The sequence below is a fragment of the Martes martes genome, assembly GCF_963455335.1.
Source record: "Martes martes genome assembly, chromosome: 10".
NCBI classification, from domain to species: domain Eukaryota; kingdom Metazoa; phylum Chordata; class Mammalia; order Carnivora; family Mustelidae; genus Martes; species Martes martes.
The window spans coordinates 6,652,041-6,678,447 of NC_137898.1; the positions used below are offsets into that span (position 1 = coordinate 6,652,041).

The following is a 26,407-nucleotide window of genomic DNA, read 5'->3' on the forward strand; positions in this document are numbered from 1 at the left end:
CACTTCCCTTGCTTATGTCCTCTCTCTCTCTCTGACCAATTAAAAAAAAAATCTTTAAAAATCACTCAACCACATATGTAAAAGTTTATTTTTCTGGGTATCTATTCTATTTCATTGATCTTTATGTCTGTACCACATTGGTTTGATTAGTTGTCTCTTAGAGTAAGTTTTGAAATCAAGAAGTATTACTCCTCCAACTTTGTTCTTTTTCCAGATTATTTTGGCTATTTGGGGTCCCTTGAGACTGCATATGAACTTAAGGATGGATTTTTCTATTTCTGGAAAAAAGAGAATTGAGACTTTTTTTAAAAGATTTTATTCATTTATTTGACAGATAGAAATTACATGTAGGCAGAGAGGCAGGCAGAGAGAGAGAGAGAGGAGGAAGCAGGCTCCCTGCTGAGCAGAGAGACCGATGCGGGGCTCTATCCCAGGACCCTGGGATCATGACCCGAGCCAAAGGCAGAGGCTTTAACCCACTGAGCCACCCAGGCGCCCTGAGACTTTTTTTTAACACAGGATAAATACATAAGATGATTGAGGTTAAGTTAAAACCCTGTTGTCCTGGGGCACCTGGGTGGCTCAGTGGGTTAAGCCTCTGCCTTTGGCTCAGGTCATGATCTCAGGGTCCTGAGATCGAGCCCCGCATCGGGCTCTCTGCTCAGCAGGGAGCCTGCTTCCCTTCCTCTCTCTCTGCCTGCCTCTCTGCCTACTTGTGATCTCTCTCTCTCTATCTCTGTCAAATAAATAAATAAAATCTAAAAAAAAAAAAAAGAAGAAGAAAACCCTGTAGTCCTAAATTTGAAAAGGAGATACCAATGTGAACTCCTGATGCATTTCATATTTTATGTATAGCCTAACTATTTATTGAAAAGAGGTACAATGGCTCACCCAGTATCAATACTTATTGATACTAGCACTCAGACTGTGGTCTTTATTATTTTTTTAAGATTTTATTTATTTATATGACAGAGAGAGAGATCACAAATAGGCAGAGAGACAGGCAGAGAGAGGGGAAAGCAGGCTCCCTGCTGAACAGAGAGCCCAATGCGGGGCTCGATCCCAGGACCCTGAGACCATGACCTGAGCCAAAGGCAGAGGCTTAACCCACTGAGCCACCCAGGTGCCCCCAGACTGTGGTCTTTAAATACCACTTCCCACTAAGAAGAACCAGACTCCTTGGAAAGCTTTCCAATTCCAGATCTTGGACACTAGAATTGTGGAGTTGTGTCAAAAGGCCTGAACAACAAAGTTGAAAAGGCTTCCACTGGTCGGAGATGGAACAATTTGAACTTCGGTAACAATAGATCAAATATTAATAGATCAAAGCACATCGAATGTATTTAAATCTATGCATTCATTACTTTTTTGTAAATGCCTATTGATCAGGGTGCCTGGGTGGCTCAGTTGGTTAAGCATCTGCCTTCGGCTCAGGTCATGATCAGGGTCCTGGGATCAAGCCCCAAGCAGCAACTTGGGCTCCTTGCTCAGTGGGGAGCCTGCTTCTCCCTTTCCCTCTGCCAGCCATTCCCCCTGCTTGTGCTCTCTCTATGTCAAACAGATAAATAAATTCCTTTTAAAAAAATTAAAAATGCCTATTGGTTAATTTTGGAGGATATTAGAGAACCAAGGCATTATTTAGAAAACTATAGTCAAGTAAATCACTTTTGGGTATATACCCAAATAAATCCTGGGTACATGTACAAGAGGACACACACACAGGAATGTTCTTAATCACATTGTTTATAATAGCAAGAACAAAACAAAAACAAAAAACAACCGAGAAACCCAAGTGATCACCCTCAGGCCGAATAAATAAACAAACCGTGGTATATTTACACAACAGAATAGTGTACAATAGAAAAAAGTGAATGAACAATGGAACAGATGAATCTTAGTAATATGTTGCATAATAAAAGCAAGTAACAGGGGTGCCTGGGTGGCTCAGTGGGTTAAAGCCTCTGCCTTCGGCTCAGGTCATGATCCCAGGGTCCTGGGATCGAGCCCCACATCGGGCTCTCTGCTCAGCGGGGAGGCTGCTTCCTCCTCTCTCTCTGCCTGCTTCTCTGCCTACTTGTGATCTCCGTCTGTCAAATAAAAAAATAAAATCTTTTAAAAAATAAAAATAAAAGCAAGTAACAAAGGAAAAGCAATAGGATACTCTCTTCATAGAAGTTCAGAACTCATTAAAACCAAACAACATGTTGTGTAGGCATGTATATGGAAGTACACTACTTTTTCTTTTAAAACATGTCAAGGGAATGACACAGAATACGGGGTGATGGTGCATGGCCAGCAGTGTAGGGAGGGATGAACAGGGGAGGAGCACGTGGGTGGACACTCTACGTAGCCCCTTAAGTTTTGCAATGGGCACACTGAAATTCAATGTGTTAAGTTATACATATGTGAATTTTATTTATTTATTTTTAAAGATTTTATTTATTTATTTGACAGACATGGATCACAAGTAGGCAGAGAGGCAGGCACAGAGAGAGGGGGAAGCAAGCTCCCTGCTGAGCAGAGAGCCCAATGCGGGGCTCTATCCCAGGACCGTGGGATCATGACCTGAGCCGAAGGGAGGCAGAGCCTTTAATCCACTGAGCCACCCAGGCACTCCTTTTATTTATTTTTATTTTTAAGATTTTATTTATTTGAGAGCGAGAGAGAGAGACAGCGAGAGAAGGAACACAAGCAGGGCGAGTGGGTGAGGAAGAAGCAGGCTTTCCGCTGAGCAGGGCGTCCCATGCGGGACTCTATCTGAGGACACTGGGATCATGACCCCAGACTAAGGCAGACACCTAAGGGCTGAGCCACCCGGTCGCCCCCAATACATGTGAATGTTAAAAAGAGGATCATGCAAGGATCAATAATTATGTGTCATTAACCAAAGATTGTAACGAATCCATTCTGTCAACCCGAAGTCGGCCTCCTCAAAAAAAAAAAAAAAAGTGAGTTGACTCTTCAAATCCGGGCCAGCCAAAGGAGAAACCGAAATGAGTGGGAGGGGTGGTTAACTGTTTTCACTTTTCTCTTCCTGTTTTTTCAGAGCCTGGGAAAGCAAGTCAGAATTTCCAATCTTTTCCAATTCCCACATGATTCCCTAATTTAGAACGAATTTGGTCTTTCTCCATTTGGGGAAGAATCTACTGCCCGCCGTGGGGCATCTATCTTCCTTTGGAGATGAGCAAAAGGCCCGGAGTGGGGTTACTCCAGCCTCCTCCCTCACCCCGCATAAGGGCTAGGAGTTAGGAGACGATACCCCCGCCGAGAGGTCACTTGATGGGTAATTGGTGGAAATGCTCTGGCCACCGGTTGCTATCTAGCAGTAGGCCCTGGGGAGATGTTCCGGGGAGAGGGGGAAACGACCCCGCTGCTTTAGGCGGCCCCAGGGGTCCGGGACCTTCTAAGACACAGACATCTGGCTGCAGAGACGAGGCTCCGGAGATTTCCGCCTGCCCACCCACCGCTCCCCGGGACCCGCAGTAGGGATGAACCGTAAACGCATTTGCATCTTAAACCCACGAGCGCCCGGGCCCCCCTAGCTAGCGGGAGGGGACGCGGCCGGGCCTCTGTCGCCCCTGGCGTGCCTCAGGCTCCGCGAAGCCCACGGTCCAAGCACAGCACTGCCGGTGGAGAGGTCCGGTCGCTCCCCTTTGCCCCCGCCGCTTTAGATTGGGGTGGATGGCTAATTTAGAAAAATGCTTCTGCCGCGACGACCACCAAGAAGCACCTTCAGCGATTAGGAAACCGTGTGGAGTTCAGCCACCTGGCCTTTGCGGGCGAAGCAGGCCCGGGCCTTTCCCTGCGCAGGGCAGACGGCCGCAGCCAGCAGCCCTGGCTGGGCTCCAGACCGGGCCTGGGTGACATCACCAAACTCCTCCGATCAGCGGGAGGGGGCCCCCGAAATCCCCTAAAAACATTGTGAGTAATCGCCGGGCCCGCCCTCCAGGCGGGGCCCAGACCAAGGGAGGGAGCCCAGCGGCCCCGCCAGCCCCGGGAGCGGCGTCGCGACGAGCAGCTTCTTAGTCCCCGGAGCGGCGCGCGCCTCTTCCCAGCCTCCGGCAGCGGCGGCGCGCGCGGCCTCTAGTCCTCGGCGGGGCGCGCACTTGGCCCCGCGCGGGGATTGGTGTTGACGGCGGTGGCGGCGGCGGCGGCGGCGGCGGCAGCGGCAGCGGCGGCGGCGACAGCGCAGCGCGCAGGCGCGGCCGGATTCCCGGCAGTGACGCGGCGGCGGGCGCGCGCGGCGCATTTCCGCCTCTGGCGAATGGCTCGGCTGTAGCGCGCGCTGCGGGCCCAGCTGCGACCCCGGCCCCGCCCCCGGGACCCCGGCCATGGACGGTGAGGGCGCCCTCTGAGCCCGCGGGGTGGCCGCGTCGGGGCCGCGGGGACAGCGACGGGAGCCCCCGCACCGCCTTCCGCCCCTTCCTGCGCGGATGGGCGCTGCGCAGGGAGCGGCCGGCCGGATGGTGGCGCGGGGCGGGGCGGGCTTTGAAGGGTCTGACTCAGTTTCCCCTTTGGGTGGCGGGGTCTTGACTCAGTATCCTCCGGGGCGGGGGGGCGCGGTGGTGGTGAGCTTTGACTCAGTTTCACCCCGGGGCCAAGGGGGCGGCTCTTAGTTTCCTTGTTAGGGGAGAATGTATCTGACTCAGTTTCCTCCCAGGATGAGGGGTGGGGAGGGCCGTCTCTTAGTTTTCCTTGTGGAAGTAGAACAGGTCCTGACTCCGTTTCCCTCCGTGAGGAGAGGGCACTGTACCCAGTTCTCCCACAGGAAGCAGGTGTTTCTGCCTTCTTTGCCCCTTCTTAGTTCCACCGCAGGCTCCAGGGAGCAGGCCCTGACTCAGTGCCCTTCGGAGGGAGGGAGCCTGGCTCCGTGTCCTCTCCGAGGGGCGGCAGGCCCTGCCTTGGTAAGGATGGGAAGTGGGCTTGTGCTGACCCCTATCTCCCTCCCCTTTCAGACCTGTTTCCCCTCATCTTCCCGTCTGGTAAGTGGACCATCCTTTCTCAGTGACTGGGGAGGAGCCCCCCAAGGTTTGGGGCAGGGAGGGCAGCGGCCTGAACGGGGCTGGTCCGGGTTTCGCCTGCAGAGCCCGCCCAGGCCTCTGGCCCCTATGTGGAGATCATCGAGCAGCCCAAGCAGCGGGGAATGCGCTTCCGCTACAAGTGCGAGGGCCGCTCAGCGGGCAGTATCCCAGGCGAGAGGAGCACAGATACCACCAAGACCCACCCCACCATCAAGGTCAGCGTGGCTGTTAGTGGTGGGGTGGGGGGCCCAGAGTGGGTTTGCAGGAACTGTGGAAGCCCGGTGGGCTCGCCTCCAGGCCCGGGTGCAGTCAGTATCTGGGAGTTGGGACTAGAATTCCTGAGTATCTAGATGTTCTCTGTACTTTGAACAGATCAATGGCTACACCGGGCCGGGGACGGTTCGCATCTCCCTGGTCACCAAAGACCCCCCTCACCGGCCTCACCCGCATGAGCTTGTGGGGAAAGACTGCCGGGATGGCTTCTATGAGGCTGAGCTCTGCCCAGATCGCTGCATCCACAGGTGAGCTCCTGACCAGCAGGGTATGGGGTGAGGTAAGGGCACAGGAGGCAGGGCAGCTGTGCAGCTGTTACAGTGGGACTCCATCCTGATCGCAGGGCAGAATTGTTCACTCCTAGTTCCGCAAGCAGACTCTCTTTGCCTTGGATTATCTGTTTGTGCATCTCCACCGTCAAGTAGCTCTGCGCTCCATGGGTTGGGGATGGATCTCTGATCACCTCTGAACCCCCAAAGCAACTTCACTTATGAAAATAAAAACAGTTTTAGGTTGGAGGAACAGCCGACTGGTGGAGGGGGAGGCTGGGGAGCCGGCAAGTCAGGAAACGCCTTTCAGTTAAGGCTTGAGTAGTGAGAAAGAGCGGAGAAGCATGGAAAAAAACAGTCCAGGCAGAGTGAACAAATGCAAAGGCCTTGAAGTGGAGGGTGAGTTTAGTGTGTTCGGAGAAGAGAAAAAAGCCACTGCGGCTGAGGGTAGGGGGCCAGCAGGGGCTGTGGCTAGGGCCAGGACGCAGGGCACAAGTGCTTGTCAGCCAGGGTAGGGAGTGGGTTTCTTTGCAGCACAGGAGGAAGCCATTCGAGGGGGTGAAGCCGAGTGGTGATCTGGAGAATGGGTGGAGGAGGGAGGGGCAGACTGGGCAGAGACAATGGGACTCATTCCTCCGGGGGGGGGCTCAGCTTCCAGAACCTGGGGATCCAGTGTGTAAAGAAGCGGGACCTGGAACAGGCCATCAGTCAACGCATCCAGACCAATAACAATCCCTTCCAAGGTGAGGGGCGAGGGAGCAAAGGCTGGGGCCTGGCTGAGGCACCCCCACCCTCTGTCCCCCTTCCGAAGCCGCCTTCCTTGCGTCTCTCCCTCATTGGCCAAGACTCATAGTACAGCTGGAATTTTGCTGCCCATTCAGTACACACGCCCATTTTACTGTTGGGGAAGCTGGGAGCCAGTGAGGGGATGTGACATCCAGGGTCACAGATGGGTCACACAGGTCAGTGATGGGTCTAGATCGTTCTCTCTCTCCTCCTTTAGGACTCCCACTGTCTGGCACACCCTTGAGCAATCCTCCCAGCCCAGAGCTCCCTGCCCCGCCCCCCCCCTTCCCAGCCATGCCTCCCGATCCCCTGACCATGTGTTTTTGTGGCAGTTCCCATAGAAGAACAGCGTGGGGACTATGACCTGAACGCAGTGCGGCTCTGCTTCCAGGTGACAGTGCGGGACCCGGCAGGCAGGCCCCTCCGCTTGTCACCTGTCCTCTCTCATCCTATTTTTGACAACCGTAAGTGGCCAAGGAGCCATGGGAAGGGGAGAGGGACGAGCCTGGAAGGAGGAAGAGGGTTGGCTGGGAATGGCTTGTGAGAGGAGCTGTGGCTTCGTTCAGGCATCTGGCGCATTTGTCATCTCTTCTGTGTCCAGCTCTGTGCTGGCAGTGGGGACAAGGCGAAGAAGACCCCAAGCTGCCCTCGAGGCGTAGCTTCCAGGCTGGCCAGGAGTCAGAGGGAGGACAGGCCCTTTGAATATGTGATGAGAGGCTGGCGTGCCCTGAACTGTACTAACGACTCCAGGAAATGAACTCCCAGGAAGAAGATGATGGTGCAGAGGAGTAATTCAATGATGAAAGCTCACAGGAAGTTCACAGATGGACTGGGCCATTGTCGACCAATTGGAGTCTTTTAATTAAGTAACCGGCCAGGATGAATGAAAATAAAAGGGCTCTGGAGCCCTAAGAATAGGAAACCAGGATGAAGTAGAGCTCAGGAGGGAAGGTTTTGTTGCCAAGCAGACTGGGACCTGAAGGTTGCTTGGGTGTAGTAGAAAGAGAGAAAGTGGGACCAGACGGGTTCCCCCAGACTATAAGCCCCGTGAGGTCAGGGATGTTTGGGTTTTGTGTGTTCTCCGTGCCTGGCGTGGCGCTGGGTGCGCGGGAGGTGCTAGGGTGTAAACAGTTGCCAGAAAAGTTGAGGGCGAGGAGCCACGGGATCAGTCAACCTTGGCCGCAGAGGTGTGGTCAGCAAGCTGTGGACAGCCTTGACTTTGGGATGGACAGGTATGTTGTATCTCGTGGGGGCCAGCCTTGGAGACCTCTGATGGATGGTTCTGGGCTTCTTTCCTTACCCCCACACCCTCAGGCGCCCCCAACACCGCTGAGCTCAAGATCTGCCGGGTGAACCGGAACTCCGGGAGCTGCCTCGGCGGGGATGAGATCTTCCTGCTGTGTGACAAGGTGCAGAAAGGTACGCACCAGGAAGAGGGCTGGACTCTGGACCAGGAGGTGAGGGGCAAGGCTGAGCAGAGACGGGGAGTGTCGGGAGACTGGCTCGAACCGCCCCCCAGCACCTCGGGGGCGGCAGAGTGATGTGCCTCCTGGAACAAGTCTCAGCCTCTGGGACAGGGGGCGGGCAGCTGTGTGAGCTGAGCACAGTGACCCCCATTGCTGCCCCGTCCCTTGCAGAGGACATTGAAGTGTATTTCACGGGACCAGGCTGGGAGGCCCGAGGCTCCTTTTCACAAGCTGACGTCCACCGACAAGTGGCCATTGTGTTCCGGACACCTCCCTACGCGGACCCCAGCCTGCAGGCCCCCGTGCGTGTCTCCATGCAGCTGCGGCGGCCCTCAGATCGGGAGCTCAGTGAGCCCATGGAGTTCCAGTACTTGCCAGACACAGGTACACAGCTGCGGAGGGAAACGGCAGGGCCGTCGGACTCCTGCCAGCGAAAGCGAGGCCAGGGCATGGCGTCTGCCGCTGGGGGCTGGGGCCACACTCTGCAGTCGGGGCCGGGGTTCATGCAGTAATCACACTCTCTCGTTTGCCTCAGTTAATAGTAAGGGCACTGGATCCTTATTACGGGTCTGGTCCTATTCCAAGCGTATCGGCGAATTACCTGATTTTAGAAGATCACGTCTAACTTGCCCCAGGTCACATCGACGATCGCAGAGTTAATATTTAAACCCAGGCTCTCTGGCTCCAGGCTCCTCCTGCCATACTGTGTGTCTCTTGCCACGACCACATCGTCATGATTTCGGTCCAGGCTTTCGGGCACCTGACCACATTAGGAACAGCCGGAATGATCTTCAGTCCAAAGCCCCTCATCTAGCCTGAGAGTGTTTGCTGCCCTCGGAGCGGTCTAATAGAGTTTGGAAAGCGACCCCCGAAACGGCCATTGGTTCGTTCCGCAAATAATTAGCAAGTGCCTGCTCGTGTGCCAGGGCCCGTGCCGGGGACTGTGAATACAGAAATGACTGAGATGTGTTCCCTGCGCTCCGGGAGCTCAGTCACATGAGAAAGACAAAACACGCAGAACAGATTCTTAAATGACAGAGTGACATGTGAGACGGAGGGAGGTGTGTGCAAAGAGCTGGAGATGGCCGCAAGGGGCGGGAGCGTTTAAGGTGGAGAAGGACCCAGACGTGCATTCTGGGGGTGCAGGGGTGCTGGAAGCGCCCACTGCGTCTGGGGACAGCCTCGTGGGAGCTGCCAGTGGGCAGTGAGCCGGTGCTGGCAGGGGGGCCTTGAGTGTTGGGCTCAAGGCATTCATCCAGGATTTCGTCCTAAAGGCAGTGGGGAGCCACCAAAGGTTTAAGCAAGGAAGGGACGCCAGTGGATCTGGAAGCTCACTCTGGGAGGAGTGAGTAGAGGATCAGAGAGGGAGAGCCTCAGGGCAGGGAGGCCTTTGCAAGGAAGATGGTGCGGTGGTCCAGGAGATGTGCTGTGAGCCTTGAGCGAAGGGCCAAGGGCTCCTCCACCGCTGTCCTCCTCGGGACCCGCGCTCCAGCTCCTGCCTCGGCTTGGAACGCTTGGCCCCAGGTCTTCGTAGGCTGGGCTCACACCAGTGCTTCCCCGGCCGCCTCCAGGCTCAACGCTCCAGCCTCACTTCCGGTTCTCTTACATCACGCTGTGTCTCTTCCTCAGAGCTCCTGTCCCTTGTATGTAGTTGTATCCCTGTCGCCCTGTCACTAGGGTGTCAGCCTTCGGCTGCTCGGCATCTCGTCTGCTTGCAGCCATATCCACAGGGGCTGGCATGGAGCCTGTGCACGGTGGGTGCCCGGTAGATGTGTGTCAGGTTCGTGGATGGTGGGGAATGAGAGGAAGGAAGATGTTGAGGACGATTTCAAGGTTTCTGACTTTGGTGACAGGGCACAGGGGTGGTGCAGGGACACTGGTGGAGGAGGAAGCAGGTTTTGGCGGTGAGATGATGAGGCTGGCTCTGGGCATGGCGTTGAGTACTCTGGAGTTACCCACTTGCCACAATACTTAGAAGCAGTCCTGGAGGTTCCGGACGGAACTAGGCAACCATCAGGGATGAGAGGGTATGGGTCTCTGTCGGTCTTCGGCAAGTCTGTCGTGCCTCAGCTGCCCCAGAGCGCAAAGATCGTGGCCAGGCCTGGATCCAGGCTGGGGGGAAGCTAGGACATGGGCATGGGCAATGCAGGTGAGAGAACAAGCTGGAGACAGGGTCCCACAAGGGCTTCTGCCCCCGCCCAGAGTGTGACCCCTTTACCTGGAGGCATCCACGTGGCCTTTGTGGGGGGGGGTCACAGTCGCTAACAGAGGCCTTCTGAGAAAGTTCTCGGCTTCTCAGAATTGTTGCTTGTCACGATATCCTGAGGCTCTTCTCATTGGCAGGGAGGGTTTGGAGAAAGGGTCTTACGGAAAGGTTTTCTTATCATCTTCCTCCTGAGCGTCCTTTGAAAGCTCTGGGGATCCAGCTGGAGAGCAAGGCCCACTTCTCCCCGTTACTTTTCTAGATGATCGTCACCGGATTGAGGAGAAACGCAAAAGGACATACGAGACCTTCAAGAGCATCATGAAAAAAAGTCCCTTCAATGGTGAGAGGGGCAGTGGGAGAGCATTAGAGGGAAGGGGGTGGGGTGGGGGAGTGAGACTAGGAAGGGGCTAGAAACTGACCCGCCTTCCTTGCCCCACAGGACCCACTGACCCCAGGCCTCCACCCCGGCGCATTGCTGTGCCTTCCCGAAGCACAACTTCCGTCTCCAAGCCAGGTAAGAATTTCCAGTTGCCCCACCGGAACTACAGGCTCCAATCCGTTTGCCTGTGGTTTAGATACCTGGGTTGGGAGGACAAGCAAGCAGTCAGCTTCACCCGCAGTGTCTGAAGCCTGCTCTCTGTTGGGCCCTTGTTTCTCAGGGCTTGAGGCCTGAGGCCCGAGGGCTTGAGGCTCTCATGTTACGTACATCAGAGCCATTAGGGGAGTGGTGAAGACGTGCATTCCTGGGTCCTCTTACTGACCTGTGCCATCCGAGGCTGCGGAAGCGTGGCCCAGGAACCAGCTAATGCACTAATGAGCACTGCGGTCTGAGAACCACTGTGTCCGCTAAACCCCGTATTGGATGCCTTGGGAGACAGTTGAAAAATACAGTCTTTTCCCTCAGCTCTCTGTAGAATTAGGGACTCAAAATCTCCTCTAATGTAGCAGAATGTACGCTCTCGTCTGTAGCTCAAAAAGAGTAACAGAGGGTCCTGCTTCAGGCCACGACCCCGGATGCTCCTTGGGCTCCTGGTGTCTTGGGTCTTAGTTTTTAGCTGTAAAGTGAAGTTTTACCAGCTGATCTGACAGCATCCCTTCCTCTCAGAGGCTGGGAGAGCTCGGGGGGCTAGAGGAGGTGAGGATAGAACTACACAGGTCAGAAGGGGTAACAGGAGGGAGTGAGGGTGCTGGCTGGGACCTCCTAGGGAGCCGCTGATCCTAAGCCCTACCGACAGGGGCTGGGGCACAGACGGCGGGGTGGGTCTCTGAAGCTTTCTCTGAGCCCTGACTCTCTGTTTCTCTCTCCCAGCTCCCCAGCCCTATCCCTTTACGCCATCCCTCAGCACCATCAACTTCGAGGAGTTCTCCCCCATGGTCTTTCCTTCGGGGCAGATTCCAAACCAGACCCCTGCCTTGGCACCGGCCCCTGCCCCAATCCTGGCCCCAGTCCCGGCCCTGGCCCCAGTCCCGGCCCCGGCCCCGGCCCCAATCTTAGCCCCCCCAGGCCTTGCTCAGGCTGTGGTCCCCCCCGCCCCCAAGACCGCCCAGGCCGGGGAAGGGACACTGTCCGAGGCCCTGCTGCAGCTGCAGTTTGACGCTGACGAAGACCTGGGGGCCCTGCTGGGCGGCAGCGCTGACCCCGCCGTGTTCACAGACCTGGCATGTGTCGACAACTCGGAGTTTCAGCAGCTGCTGAACCAAGGTGTATCTGCGGCCCCACACACAGCCGAGCCCATGCTGATGGAGTACCCTGAGGCAATAACACGCCTGGTGACAGGGTCCCAGAGGCCCCCCGACCCGGCTCCTGCTCCCCTGGGGGCCTCTGGGCTCCCCAACGGCCTCCTCTCAGGGGATGAAGACTTCTCCTCCATCGCAGACATGGACTTCTCAGCCCTTCTGAGTCAGATCAGCTCCTAAGTGGGTGACACTTACCCCCGCCTGGAGCACAGGGTTGCAGGAGATCGAAGCCCTCCCAAAGCAAGCACTTACGGATTCTGGGGGGTGTGCTCCAGCTGCCCCCAACTTCTTTGGGTAATGTCTTCCAGGGGCGGGGGGAGTGCATTTTATTCTTTTATTGGCAGTGTCTATCTATCTCTCTTTTTGGAGGTGCTTAAGCAGAAGCATTAACTTCTCTGGAAAGGGGGGAGCAGGGAGGAATCAAACTCTTCCCCTGTCCTGATGTTCAGCTCCCTTCTCCTTATAGGGAATTCTGGGGGCGCCCATCCCAACCCTCCAGCTTCTAATACTCTCCTAGAGAGAAGGACAGGCTGGAGCTATGGCCTTTGAGGCCACAAAGCCTTATCACCAAGTGTCTTCCTCCGATCATGGATTGATTCCCACCTTGTGCCAAAATAGTGCCCCTTACCAGCCCCTCTGTGGTGCTGGCATTGTCCTTGAACTAACACCAGCGTCTGAGGGCCTGGCCTCCTGGCCCTGCAGAGGTCTCTGCCAGCTCTTCCCTTGCTCAGCTGTGGTTGGAGGGAACTGGCGGGAGGACACTGGCCCTTTCCAGGATCCAGGGAGGTTCGGTCTGAGACTTCTCTGTTTCCCCTTTTCTCAAGTGCCTTAATAGTAGGGCTAGTTGTTTGGAGAGTAGGGGGGAGGGCAGGCTGGCAGCTCTCCAATCAAGAGGCTCAGTTTTTACTGAAGAATCAAAGCAGTTGGACTCTTGCTCTTTCTACTCTGAACTAATAAATTCATTGCCAAGCTGGCTGGAGATTTCCCTTCTTTCAGCAAAGGGCACACCTTGCTGGACATGAGTGATCCAGAACTGGATGAATATTTACATTGCCATGCGAAAGCTTGCAGTCTGAGGATGGCCTCCGGAATGAAATGCCCGGGGCATGACAGCAGGCAGCTAATGCGGGTGCTGTCCCAGCCTGGCGAGAGGCGGGTAGGGCCCACCGGTTGTGGGAATGGAGTAGTTCCAGGAAGGGTGGCGTCACAGAGGCCCTATCAGCTTTAGGTCTTAGATCAACAGAGTAGGGTGTTTACAGAGCATTTACCAGCGTTCGAAAGTGAGGAGGGTAAAAGACCATGCTGGAAAGGTTTGATGGGGTCGGGCTATAAAAGACCAAGGACACTGGACTAAGAGGTTTGAATTTCATCTCTTGCATGGTTAAGGGAAAGTTTGCATCTGCTGGGGAAGGGGAGATTCCAGGTAGAGGCCTTTGCTTTGACATCCTCTTCTCCGAGGGCCAAAGAAAAAAGTCTGCAGCCCAGGGAGGCCTAAACAAAAGCTAGGCCACGGCCCCAAGAAGGGGAGCTGGACGTACTTCCGGTTTAGCCCGACGCAGGCGCAGTAAAGCAGTCTTCGTGAAAGGCCTCGGCCCGCAAGACCCTGCCTTCTCAAGTGCGCAGGCGCACAGAGAGCATTCTGCAAGGGGCGGGGGCAGGCGATGCACTGCGGGGAAACCCCGGCCCTGAGTCTGGCGGCGGCTAAGTTCTGGCTTCGGGCTGCTGCGGGAGGCAAAGGCAGAGGCCTGTGGGTTATCGGTGGGGCCTGCAGCAAAAGCTAGCGCGTCCCCTGGGAACAACGGGCCCTGGCTGCAGACGCCCACGGACCGTGCCTGCGAGGAGGACGCCAGCGCGTGCGGAACGTCGGGGTACCAGACGGCATCTGGAGAAGCGAGCCTGCGCTCCAGCTTCTGGCCCAGGGGGCGGGGCCAGGGGTGGGGCCCGAAGCAGGTGGGCCACTCAAGGATCAGGCCAAGTGCCAGGGGCGGCCCCGAGCGCGGTTGCCAGGTCAGGACCCCTGCGAACCCGCCGGGTAGCACCCCGAGAGGCGGGGCTTGATGGAACCCCAGCACCGGGGGCGGGGCTAGGGCGAGCCGCCGGAGGCACCCGGAGAGCTGAGAAGGGTCCGGAGCAGAGGAAGTGGTTGGCTTAGCCGAGCAGTGTGCGCAGCCCGAGTCCCCCGGGGGGAACGAATGAGCCCTAGTCCTCCCGCCCAGGCCACGCCTCTCTCTTGGCTTTCCCAGGGTCATAGGGTCACCTCTTAGGGTCAAGGGAGCGCCAGCCTACCTACAAAAAGGAGGTGCAGCCTGCCTTGGGGGGCAGCACCTTGAAAAGTGAGAGGGCCTTTACATCCGGGCATAGTCAGGCTCTCGTTGATCCCTAAACTCCATCCCTCCCCCTGCCCCGCAGGTCCACCTCTGTCCCTTCTGCCCCTAATCTCCTTCCCTCGGGTCTGGTTCCAGGGCAAGTGCCTGGCTGGGCCGGCTCCCAAGACAAAGCAGAGTAGATGTGGGGTGTGAACATCTGCTTCCCAACAGACCAAATAAATGTTTGTGAGAGAGAAGCCAAGGGGTGGCCTAGCTTCAGAGAACGCCTCAGTGAGTGCCAACCTAACCTGGACCAATGGTCCAAAGGCCTGTCCTTCTAAGTGGTCCCGGGAACCTGGCTGGAGCCTCTGGGGGCAAAACCCCTTCCCCCGTCACGTCATGAACACCCGCACAGACACAAACAGTAGTGGCTTCTTTACTCCCTTGAAGTCCCCTTTTCTCCACAGAATATTTACAAACAGGGACAGGGTAAGGGGGACTTCACCACCAAATTCCGGGAGGGGGAGTGGGGCAGTGCTAAGATGCGCCTCCCAGCGCAGGGAGAGTTCCTGAGGAGGGCCCAGGGCCCCTGCTGTGCCCCAGGTTCCCTGAAGGGCCTGAGCAGTGCCAGCAGGTCCCCAGCCAGGCTAAGACTGGACCAGACAGTTGGCTCAGTCCAGGTCGGTGGTGGGTGTGCCCAGCTGCTTGGATGCCAGGAGCAGGCGGGTGGCAGCGCTCTCCGACTCAGCCTGAAGCCTCCGGTTGTTGTGCCGCAGGCTCCGGACCTCCTCTTCCAGGGCTGCCCTGTCGGCCCTCTCCTGGGGTGGGGGGAGGCAGGTGTCACACGACGCTGACTCCTTTCCCAGGGCAGCCCCGTAAACTCCCTGCTGAACCCCAGCCCACCCACACCGTCACCTTCTCCAGGTCCTCCTGCAGCTTCCTGAGTGTGGCCTCCAGGTGAGAAACCTTCTCGGACAGGCTCCCGGGTTCCGGCCTGAGGACAGAGGGGTCAGGTCACGGGACCAGGCAGGCAGCAGCACCTCTGCCTGCCCCCCCAACCCACTTAAATGGGACGGGCCCAGCTCCTGTGTTTGCAGACTTCTATGTCCCGAAAAACAGAGCCCTGCCTGGGACAAGGCTTAGTTCTCGTGCATGGGCACCGACGGTGGTCACGCGCGCACTGTGAAGGGACCGGGTCGGGCACAGGGAGGCTTACTCGGCATCGGCCTTCGGCGTTCCCTTGCCATCTCCATTCTCCGGGATGGGCTGTCCTGTGGGTGGACACAGGGATCACGTGGGCAGGTAGGTAAGAGGAGAGAGCCCCACCCTATCCCTGCTCCAGCCCCAGCGCCCTGGTGGCCTCACCCTCCCGGGACAGTGACTGCAGGATGGTGTTGCAAGTGGAGGCGATCTCTGAGATGGACTGCCACTCGTCTTCCAGGGTCTCACTGCCCGCCTCCGACATGACTGGGGACACGAGGAGGTGGCTCAGCCAGGGAAGCCCAAGCCAGCCGCTCTGAGCCCCCCACCACCCTGCCCCACCTTGCCCTAGACTCACTTTTGCTGATGGAGTTCCGCAGAGACAAGGTTCGTGGCAGGAAGGAGGCCCTCAGCTCTGGGGCCGGGTCGTCCCTGTCCTCACCACCACTGGGGCTGCCTGGCCCATCCTGGGGGGTATGAATGGGTATGGATGCAGAGACGTCCACCACCACCATTGTGCCCACCCCCGTGCTTCGGGCTCCAGAGCCTTGTTTCTGCTGACCTGGATGGGCGGTGTCTCTCTGCCAGTACTGGGTGCTGCCGGCTTGGCCGTGGCGGCCAGGAGGAGGTCCGGGGTGGTGTTGGGCAGGACCGGAGCCTCGTCTGACAGGGAACTGGGGAGAGCAGGGACCGCTCAGCGAGCGAAGCTGTCCCCCACGGCCCCTGCTTTCAGGACCACGCCGGTCCAGCCTCACTGCGCCCAGAGAGGAGGGAAGGCCGAGAGGGGGCACCTGCGGGGGGACGGTGAGTGCTGGCTGTGCAGGAACTCAGTCCTCTCTTCAGCCAGATCCCCAGGCCCTGTGGGACTGCCACCATCGTGCAGGCACAACTGCAGCAGCTGCTTCGTGGTGGGCAGCAGGGTCACCACCCCTGGGGCCTCCTCCTGCACGGGCTCCGGGGCCCCCCGCCGGCTGGGCTCCTGCAGAGATAGCGTGTACAGCTCCGAAAAGCTCCTGCAGGGAGGAGTGGGCAGTGTCAGGCAGGAACGGCCCGTCCCCAGTGTCCTGCATCTCCAACCCCACTCCCAGCTGTCCCTAAGGCTCACTTCCAGGAGGAGAGCTCTCCAAACTCCCTAACAATGAAAACTGTTTGCCTGACTGCTGGCCATTTTTCTGGCCCCAGTGCTGCCCCTGCGTATCCCGGGCACCTTGCTCAGAACACCGATTTCTCCATCTGTGAAATGGGGACAACAGTACTGGGTCCACAGCTTGCTGTGAGGCTTTAAACACTAACACAAGTAAATCACTTAGCGTGGAGATCTAAAACCTACTCCTCGTGAACCAAATCCAGCCTGTGCCTTTTTCTGTTTTGGCAGATGTGACTGTTTTTGTACTCCTGTGAGCCAAGAATGGGTTTTTACATTGCTAAATCGTTGAAAGAAATCAAAAGAATATTTCATGGAACGTGAAAATCAAGAAAATTCGAATTTCAGTGTCCACAAAGTTTTAGTGGAATAAAGAAAACTCATGCATTTACCAATCGTCTACGGATGCTTTTGTGCTACAGTGGAGCTGTGTACCTGGTAGCAGAGACCAGATGGCCCAGAAAACCTAAATATTTACTCTCTGGCCCTTTACAGAAAAAGTTCGCATATCCTGGCTAAGGCAGCAATTAATCAATAGCACGTATGTGTCTTGGATGATCCTTAAAAAAAAAAAAAAAGAAAAAGATGGGGCTGATTGTTAGATCCCAAGCAGTGAAAACAGCCTGTTTAATTGGCTTCACGCTGCATATGTGACTCCCAGGGATTAAGAGACGGAATCTCTCTCGAGGAGAGCCTGCCTCACTGTAGGTACTCTGGGGGAAATGCTAACGGCGACCCGGGAGGCACGGGCTCCGCGGTGGCCAGCGGCCGGGTCCTCCCGCCTCCCCGCGTCCCGGCCCTGACCTGCGGGGCCGGCCGCTCTCGTCGGGGGGCAGGACGGTGACGCAGACCTTGGGCGCCGAGCGCAGCAGCTGGGCGGCGGCCTCGGAGCCCAGCGTGGGCAGCGTCTGGCCGCACACGCGCAGCAGGCGCGCCCCCGGCCGCAGCCCCGCCGTCTCGGCGAACGTGAAGCGCTCCACGTGCGTGATGAAGCCCTCGGCGTCCACCTCGAAGCCCAGACGGCCTTGGCCGTCGCGGGGCAGCGCCAGCTCGCGGGTCTCGCAGCCGCGGCTCACCAGCTGGGGCGGGGCGGGGCGTGAGCGGGGGAGGGGGGGACCGCGCCGCCGCCACCCCCGCCCCCGCCCCCAGGGCCGCCCGGACCTCCCCGCACCCACCCCGCGGACGCAGGGTCTGGGGCTCAGACAGCCCAAGCCACCCGCCCGAGGACCCCCCAGTTCCAGCTCTGCCAAGCGCCAGGGCTGGGTCTGACCCCCCGCCCCGGGTTTCCCCTTTCACGGGAGAGGCCGGGGGGAGCGAGGGGTTGCACCGCCCGCTCGGCCCTCCGAGGCGCGGGGTGGGGGGACCCGGCGGGGAGCGCCCGCCCTGACTCCCGGGCCTCACCTGCAGGCGCGCCACGACCTCGCCTACGGCTTGGCCGGGGGCCCCGTCGAACCGCAGCGTGATCGCCTCCCCGCGGCCGTGGTACAGGTCGAGCCGCTGCTCCGAGAAGGTCCAGGCCAGCACGTCGCGACAGGCGCAGTTGAAGACCACGCGGCCGTCGCGCGGCGCCACGAGTACCAGCGCCTCAGCCGAGATGCCCAGCAGGCAGGGCACCTCGGCGTCGTCGGGACCTCCGGCCTCGACCCCGGCCCCCGCCGCGCCCCGCGCTCCGGGCGCCGCGCGCACGCCCCACACCAGCGCCCCCGCCGCCTGCAGCTCGGCGCCCGGGCCCCGAGGGGGCGCCCGCCGCCTCCCGCCCAGGGAGGGCAGGCCGAAGCGCGAAGCCGAGTCCAGCGACGTGGTGGTCACCTCGTTGGTGGCCAGGTCCTGCAGGTACTGCTGACGCGTGCGCGTGGCCATGGCGTGGAACTGGCGTGCGTGGCCCGCTGCCTGCTCGCCGTTGAGCGCCTTGGCCAGCAGGAAGGCGCGGAAGTCGGAGTTGGCCGCGAAGGGGCCTCCGCCCTGGGGCAGAGCTGGTCCAAAGGCCGGGGTGTCCTGGGTGCGGCTCACGGCCACCCTGAGGGGAGGGAGGCGGGACTCAGGGGCGACCGGGAGGCCCCCTGACATCGGCAGAACTGACACCCCCCGGGGCACCCACCTGTACGAGGTGTGCGGAGTGCAGGGCGCGTCAGCCCGCACCACCAGGAACACGTGCTGGAAGTGTGAGCGGATGGTGGTAGGGCAGAAGGGCTTGCTGCCGGGCTCCTGGAACACGATGGTCACGATGTCGTTGCCGATGTGGCGTTTCCGCAGGAGCTGGGAGTTAGATTGGGGGGGGGGGGCTGCGCGTAAGCGGGACCTGTCTGTCCTCCAAGCCCCTCCACATGCAGTCAGGCCAGAGCCTGGGTGTCAGCGGCTCCCCCATCTGCCCCTGGTCAAGGTCTGGGTGTTTGCCTTTGGGGAAGATTGTTAAGGCTCAAGAGAAGCCAGGCCAAGGCTCAAATGTCCCCGCCCACACGACACCGCTGCAGGGGTCCCCAGAGGCTCTTGGCTACCCCCAGCCCCATCCTAGCCCCCTCACACCTGCTGCTGGTTATTGGGCGTGTAAGGCAGCATCGTGGACACGTGGAACATGATCTCATGGTCCTGGTAAGTGGTGTAGAGCGAGTGCGTGCCCGTGGAATCCGCTGTGGCCAGGCAATTGGGGGCACAGAGGGAGAGGAAGGGGAATCTTCTTGAACTTGCCATCCCTGCCTGCGGTCTGGAGCTCCTGTGTCCCCAGCCAGCAGGTGGACAACCCCTTCCCGCCACGGGCCACGAGGTCTCGGGGCCTCAGCTTTGGCTGCTCCCTTCCCCTTCCCCCACAGGCTCCAGGCTCCAGGCGGGCGTGCTGAGACAGAATGAAGACCGAAAGGAGGAATGGCCCGCTGTGAGGGAGGCGGGGGTGGATGTCCCGGGAGAGGACAGATGTCGGCCCAGGCACCAGCATGTGGGAAGCAGCTGAGAGTGGGAGGCAAGACTGGTGCTCCGTAAGGGGCCCTGGGACACTTCCAACCAGAGAAGCCGGCGCGCTCCCCAGGAAGCTGGGCTGGTGGACTATGTGTGTGGTGGGGGGCGTGGTGCCCGCAAACCCCCTTGCCCCCCGCTCAGATGGTAGGACATCAGGGCCTCAGGGGACGATCCTAGTCCCTCCTTCCAGCCTACGGCTCGCTTGGCCCCCACAGCCCCTGGCCCGTGTCCTCAGCCTACCCAAAGAACTCTGCAACCCCGAGCCTGAGCCCAGGCCAGCACAGGGTAAAGAAGTGACAAGGCAGCTGGTTCTCGCCAAGGCCATCGGCCCCCCACTCCCAAGCCCCCCAGGACCTCACTTTTGGTGTCCAGTTGGGCCCTGTAGCTCTCAAAGCCTTTGAGCCGCACCACGTCGCCCAGCAGGGTGAGGAACTGCGTGAAGGCCGGTCCTGCCTCCCGGTTGTTGTACATGTCCTCCTCCGAGGCCTGGCCCGCGCGGCAGTACAGGACGCCCACCTTGCGCTGGAAGCTCAGCTGCCGGGATGGGGGGGCGGGGACGGACGGAAGACCCAGGCCTCAGTCTCTGGGGTCCCCCCCCAGGTCTGGGGGAGTGACCCGGGGGCCGGGTTATCTCTACATGGGGCCCTAAGCGCCACCCTCCCTAAGCCTCCTGTGGGTCTTCTAAGAGGGTTCGGTAGGTCCTGCTGCCAGTGTTCGGGAGGGTAGAGAAGTCAGAGGTGGGAAGGGACCAGGAGGGGCGTTGGTTCTCAAGTGACCACTTGAGAGAGAGGAGGTGATTCGTGGAGAGGACCCCAGGCAGAGTGTGCTTGATCCCAATAAATGTTCCCATTGTCCTCCTCCTTATCTCAAGGTTAGCCTGTCCTCCCCTCCCTCAAATCCCAGGCACCCCCAGCCCAGCCTCTGGAGGCCTTGAGCCCTACACAACCTTCGCTTGCCCTGCCCCTGGCTCCTCTGGCTTCCTCCCATCGGGGGATAATCGTGCCGAGGTCAAGGTTCTCTGGCCCCTCCAGCTCAGGCCTCCTCTCTTCATATGAAACTTGTCTACACCCACAGGCCCCACTTCGAGTGGGTCCCTCGGAGCCCCCGCAGCCCGACTTCCACCCCAGCTTCCCCTGACAGCCCACAGGCGTGGCTTCGTCCTGGCACGGTCACACCGCGGCAGGCACTTGGAGCAACTAAACTTCACGTTGCCTGAGACCCTAGCGACCCCACCCGCCCTGGTCTGGGCCTCTTCTCCACCCGTGGTCTTCGCCCTCAGTGATTGCAACAGCTATCTCCATGGAAACACACTCCAGTCTCTGCCTCCAGCCCTAACTTTTCTTCTGAGCTCCAGACATACTTCTCCAGCTCCCCAGATGTCCTTCCCTCACCTGGACACCTCATCTCCTCATGGATGCTCCCATCCCACCCATCTACCCCTGGACTGTCCTCTCCCCTTCACGTCTGCCATTATCACTGCCGGATGTGGCCTGGATGACTTCAACAGCCTTTGGCCTGGTTTCCCTGACCCTCCAGTCTGGCCCCCCTACTCCAGCCAGAGGGCTGCTCTACCTCTCATATCTTCCATGGCTCCCCAGTGCCCCCACCACCCAATGCAAGCCTCCCCCCCCCCTTCCGCCCAAGCACGACTCTAGCCACACAGAACTCCCTACAGGACCCCAATGTGACCTGCTCTCGGTCTCTAAGCTTTCACACAAGTTGTTCCTTCTGCCCAGAAAATGCCTGCTTTTCCTGACTTAAACTCTTAACATTTCTACCATGACACTAAACCCCCGGCCAAGGCAGGGCTGTCAAAACAAACTTCGGGCCCCATGGAGCCTTCAACATTCCCCTTTCACTGTTCCACAATCCCTCATGATTCCCTGTGGGTCAGTCTCTCTCTCTCCCCCCACTGGCTGTGAGCTACTCAGAGACAGCACCTGGTCTGGACATGTCTCCAGCGTCCACTCTGGGGCCTGGCACCAAGGTTGAGGAAATGTTTGTTGAGTGGCTGACAGACTGAATGACACAGAGGAGGAGAATCAGAGCCAGCAGGCAGCTTTCAGCACAGGCTAGGGAGGGACTTCCACTGCCCCACAGTGGGATAGGCAGCCCCAAGGCGTAAGCACCCCGCACTGAGAGGAGACTACGCAGCACCTTGCCGGGCAAGTGGACAGAGATTGAGAATGAGAGGTGTGTGCAGGAAGGGGAGGGAATGGTCAGACCAGTGCTTCTCAGCTGAAATGTACATAAGAATTAACTCGGGACCTTCTTAAAGTACAGCCTCTGATTCAGCAGATCAGAGGCAGAGTATAGGGCCCCCAAATCTGCATTTCTAACTAGCTCCCAGAAAATGTGGATGTTGCTGCTGGTCTACAAATTTTACTTTGAGAGGCAAGGTTCTGGATGACCTCTGCTGCCCCTCCTGGGTCACGGTCGGCCCAGGATCAGGGTCAAGGCTGGGTCGCTGGGAGCTGGACAGGCTGGGTTCTGACCAGGTGTATGTAGCTGTTGGGTTGGGGTCCGAGGGGGGGCCCCGCCAGCCACTCACCACTTGCTCATCCAGCGTGAGCAGCGTGCGTGGCACCTTTGGTGAAGCTGAGCCCAGGCGCAGGCAGGTCGGGCTCAGCCGCGGAGCCACGTGTTCCAGAAGCTTCCTAGGGGACAGGCCCCGTGGGGGCCCCGGCGGCAGCGCATCTTCTGAGATGGTGCCTCGGAGGGTCCGGAGCTGAGGAGGGGATGTACGGGCCTCAGAATCCATACAGGTTTTCGAGGAGGCAATCCGCGGTCGGATCCCAGGACCCCGGCCCACCTGTGTGGTCCGCACGATGATGCGGTAGCTGTGCAGAGTGCCCCCTCCGCTGCTCTCCTTCTCTTCCCTCCGCAGGCTCACGGCCACCGGGCCCAGCACCTCGTCCAGTCCGAAGAAGTTCTGATGTTCTGGTGGGGAAGGGGGACCCGGGCCGTGGATGACCGGTCCCGCTCCCCCCCCCCCGAGAGTCCCACCCGGGCTCGGCCACGCCCATCTCGAAGCCCCGCCCACGCCCCATCGCATCTCCTAGTGCAGACCCTAGACTAAGGCCCCCACCCTCCGCTGCCCCGCCTACATCCTTCAAGGCCAAATCCCTATTCGTGCGGCCTCCCCGAGGCTCGGCCCTCTGCCCCGCCCCCTCGGCGGCTCCGCCCGCAGCACGCCTCGCCCCCGACGCGGGGGGCCAATGCCTGCCTGCTTCCAGGTCTACGTCCTGCAAGGCCCCGCGCGCCACGCCCATGTTCCGCGGCAGGACGTATGCGGCCCTCCCTTCTGGCCGCTGATGAGAAGGAACAAGTTTCCCACAAGGGTACAGAGGTTCTCAGACCTGTTTCCACCTCACAGAAATGTTGCTGGGAAATCTCCCCCCCAGCCCGGAGGGGTAGGAGGAAGGATCAGATGGCGGCCAAAGGCCTTAGGAACGTGGTTAAAGCTCGGCTCCGCAGGGCGGTCTTGGCCCCAGAGGCAGAGCACGATCGTTCATACGGCCAGGAACTTAACAGGGAAGGGACAACTCGTGAGCCCTACTGTGTGCTCCCCAGGTGACAGGGACTGCCGCCCAGCCAGGCAGCCCTCCCCTTACCTTTGCCGTAGAAGTACTTGCGGTAGTAGCCGGCGCCCAGGTCTGCGTGCTCCAGGCTGTAGGCCGAAGTTCGGTTCTGTGGCTCCTCCAGGACGGACACGGCGGCGTTGGGCAGCGCAGGGGGCACGGGTGGGGGCACGGGTCCACCCAGGCCCAGCTCGCCCTCACCCCCAAGCTCACTCACAAAGCCAGGCGCTTCGAGCAGCAGGTCCGAGCCCGCAGAGCGGTCCTCCGCAGAGGCCGGAGTCCCAGAGCCGGCCTCCGCGTGGCCCCCTGTCCCCCGCGGCTTTGGAGCCCAGTCAAAGAGGAGACTCTGCACGTCATAGTGGGCAAACCAGTGGGGCTCAGGCACTGGCGGAAAGGCGGGCTCCGGCTCCTCGGCCGGCAGCCCCAGCAGGGCCAGCGGGTCAGTGAAGAGCCGGGTGGGCCCCGCGGCAGGGCGGCTGGCCTCCTCGTGGCTGTGGGCACGGGCACGCGGGCTGGCTGGCGTCGGCGGCCGGGCCTCGCCCGCATCGCTGCCGCTGCGCAGGAGCGGGCCGCGGGCTGGCCTTGGCTCGAAGGTGTGCGGTGTCAGCGGGGGCCTTGCTGGCTGGCGCAGCTTGCGCGCGAAGAGGTCATCCGTGGGTGCAGGGGTCGCGCCCCGCCGAGGGCTCCCCACGCCGCCGCCGGCCCACATGGGCGTGCTGTGGGCCTGGCTCTCCCGGGAACGGTTCGCATTGGCGGGCACGGGGGGTTGGTGCCCGGGCGGCAGGCCAGTTCCTGCCCTGAGGAAGGAGGGGGCTGCTCAGAGGGGCCTGGGGAGAAAACAGGAACCCAGGCCCCCAGCCTGGTCCTCCACCGCGGGGGTTGGCTTCCGGCCCCCTCCGCGACCATCAAAGCCGCTTCCGCTTTCCTGGCCACTTCCTCGTCTGCCTTAGGCTGAGGTTTCCAGCCCCCTCCTGAAGCTAAGCACTGGTCAGGGCCAGGGGCTGGGCTGTCCCAGTCTTGGCCCTGGGGGCTTGGAGCCCGGGCAGCACCGAGGCTGCCAGGGTCCCTCAGTTCCTACTCACACACCTTGGCTTTGGCCTGGGTCCAGAATGAGGGTCCCTACCAAGTCCTGGCCCAGTTGGACAGATGGTTTGTCCCGCCTGGGACGGGAAACCCATGGGGCCACTGGTGTCTGGGTCTGGTCCACTTGACAAAGGGAGGACGTCCTGTCCCCAGAGACCTTCCTCCCTGCCCCTCCCACTTCCTCCAGGGTCCCTGAGGAGCTGAGCACCCAGAAGCTGGGTCTCAATGCCCTGGCTCTCATGGCCTCAACACCTCAAGGACACAGGGGTTCCCCGGGGGGGCACTGGCAGGGCAACAGAAACGGCAAGAGGACTTCCTTCGGTACAGGAAGTGGCCCCAACTCTGAGCCCAGCCCCTTGCCCAGCCCCATATCCTGAGGAAGGTGCTGGGGTCACACCAGCCCAGTCATGGGACCCATCACCCCGGCCTGAAGGACAGGCCCAGCCAGGCTCACTCTCTGCAGGAGACTGTGGCCATGCCTGGGGGGCAGGGGAAGGAGTCACACGGATGGAGCCCCTTTGCAGGAACTGGGACCATGGGACCTCTGCCTACCTGATGCTGACAGGGGAGTCTGAGCCCCATGTGACAAATGCTCAAACTGAGGTCCAGATAAAGGGAGGCTCTTTGCCTGACATAACCCCACATTACAGCTAGGAGTTGAACCTGGGTCTGCCAATCTCCCAGGCCTAAACAGTGCGATACCTGCCCACAACTGTCCCTGTATGTGTAGGTGTGAGGTGAGTGGGGGTTGGGCTGAGGCTCAGAGTCTCACAGGATGTAAGACTGAGACACCCAAGGCACCAGGGACCTGCTAAATGCGGAAATGTGTGGAGACCAAGGGCAGGTGCAAAGGGTGGTGTGAGAAAGTTGGGGGAGGGGGCCGCCCCAAGTGGACCCAGGTTGGTGTGGGCAGGCAGGGCAGGGATATGGGACCCTCCACTGGCAACACAGACAACTGCTGGCAGGTCTTGGTCCATCCTCCAGTGACGCTGTGTGTGGCTGGGCTAGGACAGGGCGGGGACAGGGGCTCCGTGCAGCCCTCATCCAGAGCTCCAGGACCCTGCAAGGGTAGGCCTCCAAGCTCAGGGTGCCTCCTCCCATAGTTTCTCCTAGGACAACGTCTGACACCGAGGCTGAGCCTCTGTCCTCTCATCTCTAAAATGAAGTTACCCCTTCTGCCCTTTCCCAACACCGCTGGGAGACTGAAAGCAGGTTCGAGAGTGTGAAGCCGGCCATGTGTTAAGTATGTGGTGGTGAGGCAGGCCCTTGGTCCATGTGCCAAGCTCTCGGGCCTGGGCTGTGATGTGTGTGTTGGGGTGGGAGGGGACATGAGAGGGGAGCTGTATATGCCCCTATTCCCTGTGGGCTGAGCTCTGTGTATGTGTGTGTGCTCAGCCCATGGGCTGTCTCTTGTTCTGGCCCAAGGCTGGGCTCTGGCCCTGCCTTCGGGGGTGTTCTTGGGCTCTGCCCCCCACCCGGCAGCTTCACACAGGGTCCATTGAGGCCGGGAAATTCCTTGCAGCCTGTGTCACTGGGGGGAGAGGGCCGGCCCCGCCCCCACAGATCCGGAAGGCCTGGCTGCCCCAGGAGGAGGTGCTGGACGCTTCCCAGCACATCTGGAGGTCATGACCCCATTTCTGCTGCCAGGGGGCGCGACAGATGTTTCCTCCCAGGCCAGACCTCAGACCGGGGGGCGGTGTGCAAAGGCTGGGGAGGAGGCCGTCCCGAGATCAGGGGAGCCCCAGGACAGGGGGAGCCCCGCACACGGCCGGCAGCAGGGGCAGTCGCCAGCGCCACCCAGAGGAGTCGGGGGCCGCCGCATCCAATCGCCCTCACACTGGCTGGGCGGGCTGGGCCGTCACGCAGAGGAGAGTGGGGGCCGCCAGCCGGCCGGACGCAGGGGACTGGACGTGCTGACTCGGGACCGGAGCCCGGACGGAGGTTAGGAGGGTGCAAGCAGCGAACACGGCAAGGATCCCCCTTCCACATACACACCACCCGGGCCCACGCCAAGCCACCTTTCCCCCTGTCCGGCCCGACCACGGTGTTTCCACTCCCCCGCTCCCGCCGGTACCTCTGGGGCTCCCGCCTGGTGGCCGCCTCCCGCGCTGGGGTCCCGCTGCCTCTCCCGCTACCGCTCGGGCGCTGGCTCCGCCTGGGGGCGGGGCCGTGTTGGGGGGAGGCGGGACCGCCGTGGAGGGGGCGGAGCCCGTCTGGTAGCAGTCTGCGGCGGGAAGTTCAGAGGGCGGGGACTGGAGGCCCTGGGTCGGTAAGGTTGGCGCTCAGTCGGAGCACCCAAACCGAGCCGGGCCCAGTCCGGCTCTGCTGTTGGGCCTCCAGCCCCAGCTGAGAAACGCAGAACAGTGTGCCTGCTTTCCAGACCACC

General features: G+C 59.9%; 2 protein-coding genes and 1 long non-coding RNA gene across 3 annotated transcripts; 2 read left to right on the forward strand and 1 right to left on the reverse strand.

Moving 5' to 3' along the window:
* The first annotated feature begins 3,940 nt into the window (after positions 1-3,940).
* RELA (RELA proto-oncogene, NF-kB subunit) lies at positions 3,941-12,731 on the forward strand. The gene is made up of 11 exons (XM_080816765.1): positions 3,941-4,338; positions 4,956-4,982; positions 5,085-5,236; positions 5,394-5,542; positions 6,215-6,306; positions 6,682-6,813; positions 7,664-7,768; positions 7,987-8,199; positions 10,281-10,361; positions 10,461-10,535; positions 11,331-12,731. The coding sequence occupies exons 1-11, from the start codon at positions 4,332-4,334 to the stop codon at positions 11,936-11,938; spliced, it is 1,641 nt and encodes a 546-aa protein (XP_080672891.1). The 5' UTR covers positions 3,941-4,331; the 3' UTR covers positions 11,939-12,731.
* A 648-nt stretch (positions 12,732-13,379) lies between these two features.
* Positions 13,380-16,992, forward strand: LOC308350463. The gene is made up of 4 exons (XR_013967538.1): positions 13,380-13,708; positions 15,506-15,651; positions 15,998-16,068; positions 16,640-16,992. It is a non-coding gene; the product is annotated as an uncharacterized lncRNA (long non-coding RNA).
* On the reverse strand, positions 14,487-26,175 carry SIPA1 (signal-induced proliferation-associated 1). Its single transcript, XM_080815754.1, has 16 exons — positions 26,096-26,175; positions 22,972-23,735; positions 22,170-22,297; positions 21,909-22,085; positions 19,717-19,891; positions 18,932-19,035; positions 18,507-18,664; positions 17,810-18,425; positions 17,213-17,487; positions 16,056-16,277; positions 15,827-15,938; positions 15,623-15,731; positions 15,430-15,531; positions 15,281-15,335; positions 14,980-15,058; positions 14,487-14,882 (listed from the first exon to the last, which is right to left on the reverse strand). The coding sequence occupies exons 2-16, from the start codon at positions 23,645-23,647 to the stop codon at positions 14,736-14,738; spliced, it is 3,135 nt and encodes a 1,044-aa protein (XP_080671880.1). The 5' UTR covers positions 23,648-23,735; positions 26,096-26,175; the 3' UTR covers positions 14,487-14,735.
* Between the last annotated feature and the right edge of the window lie 232 nt (positions 26,176-26,407).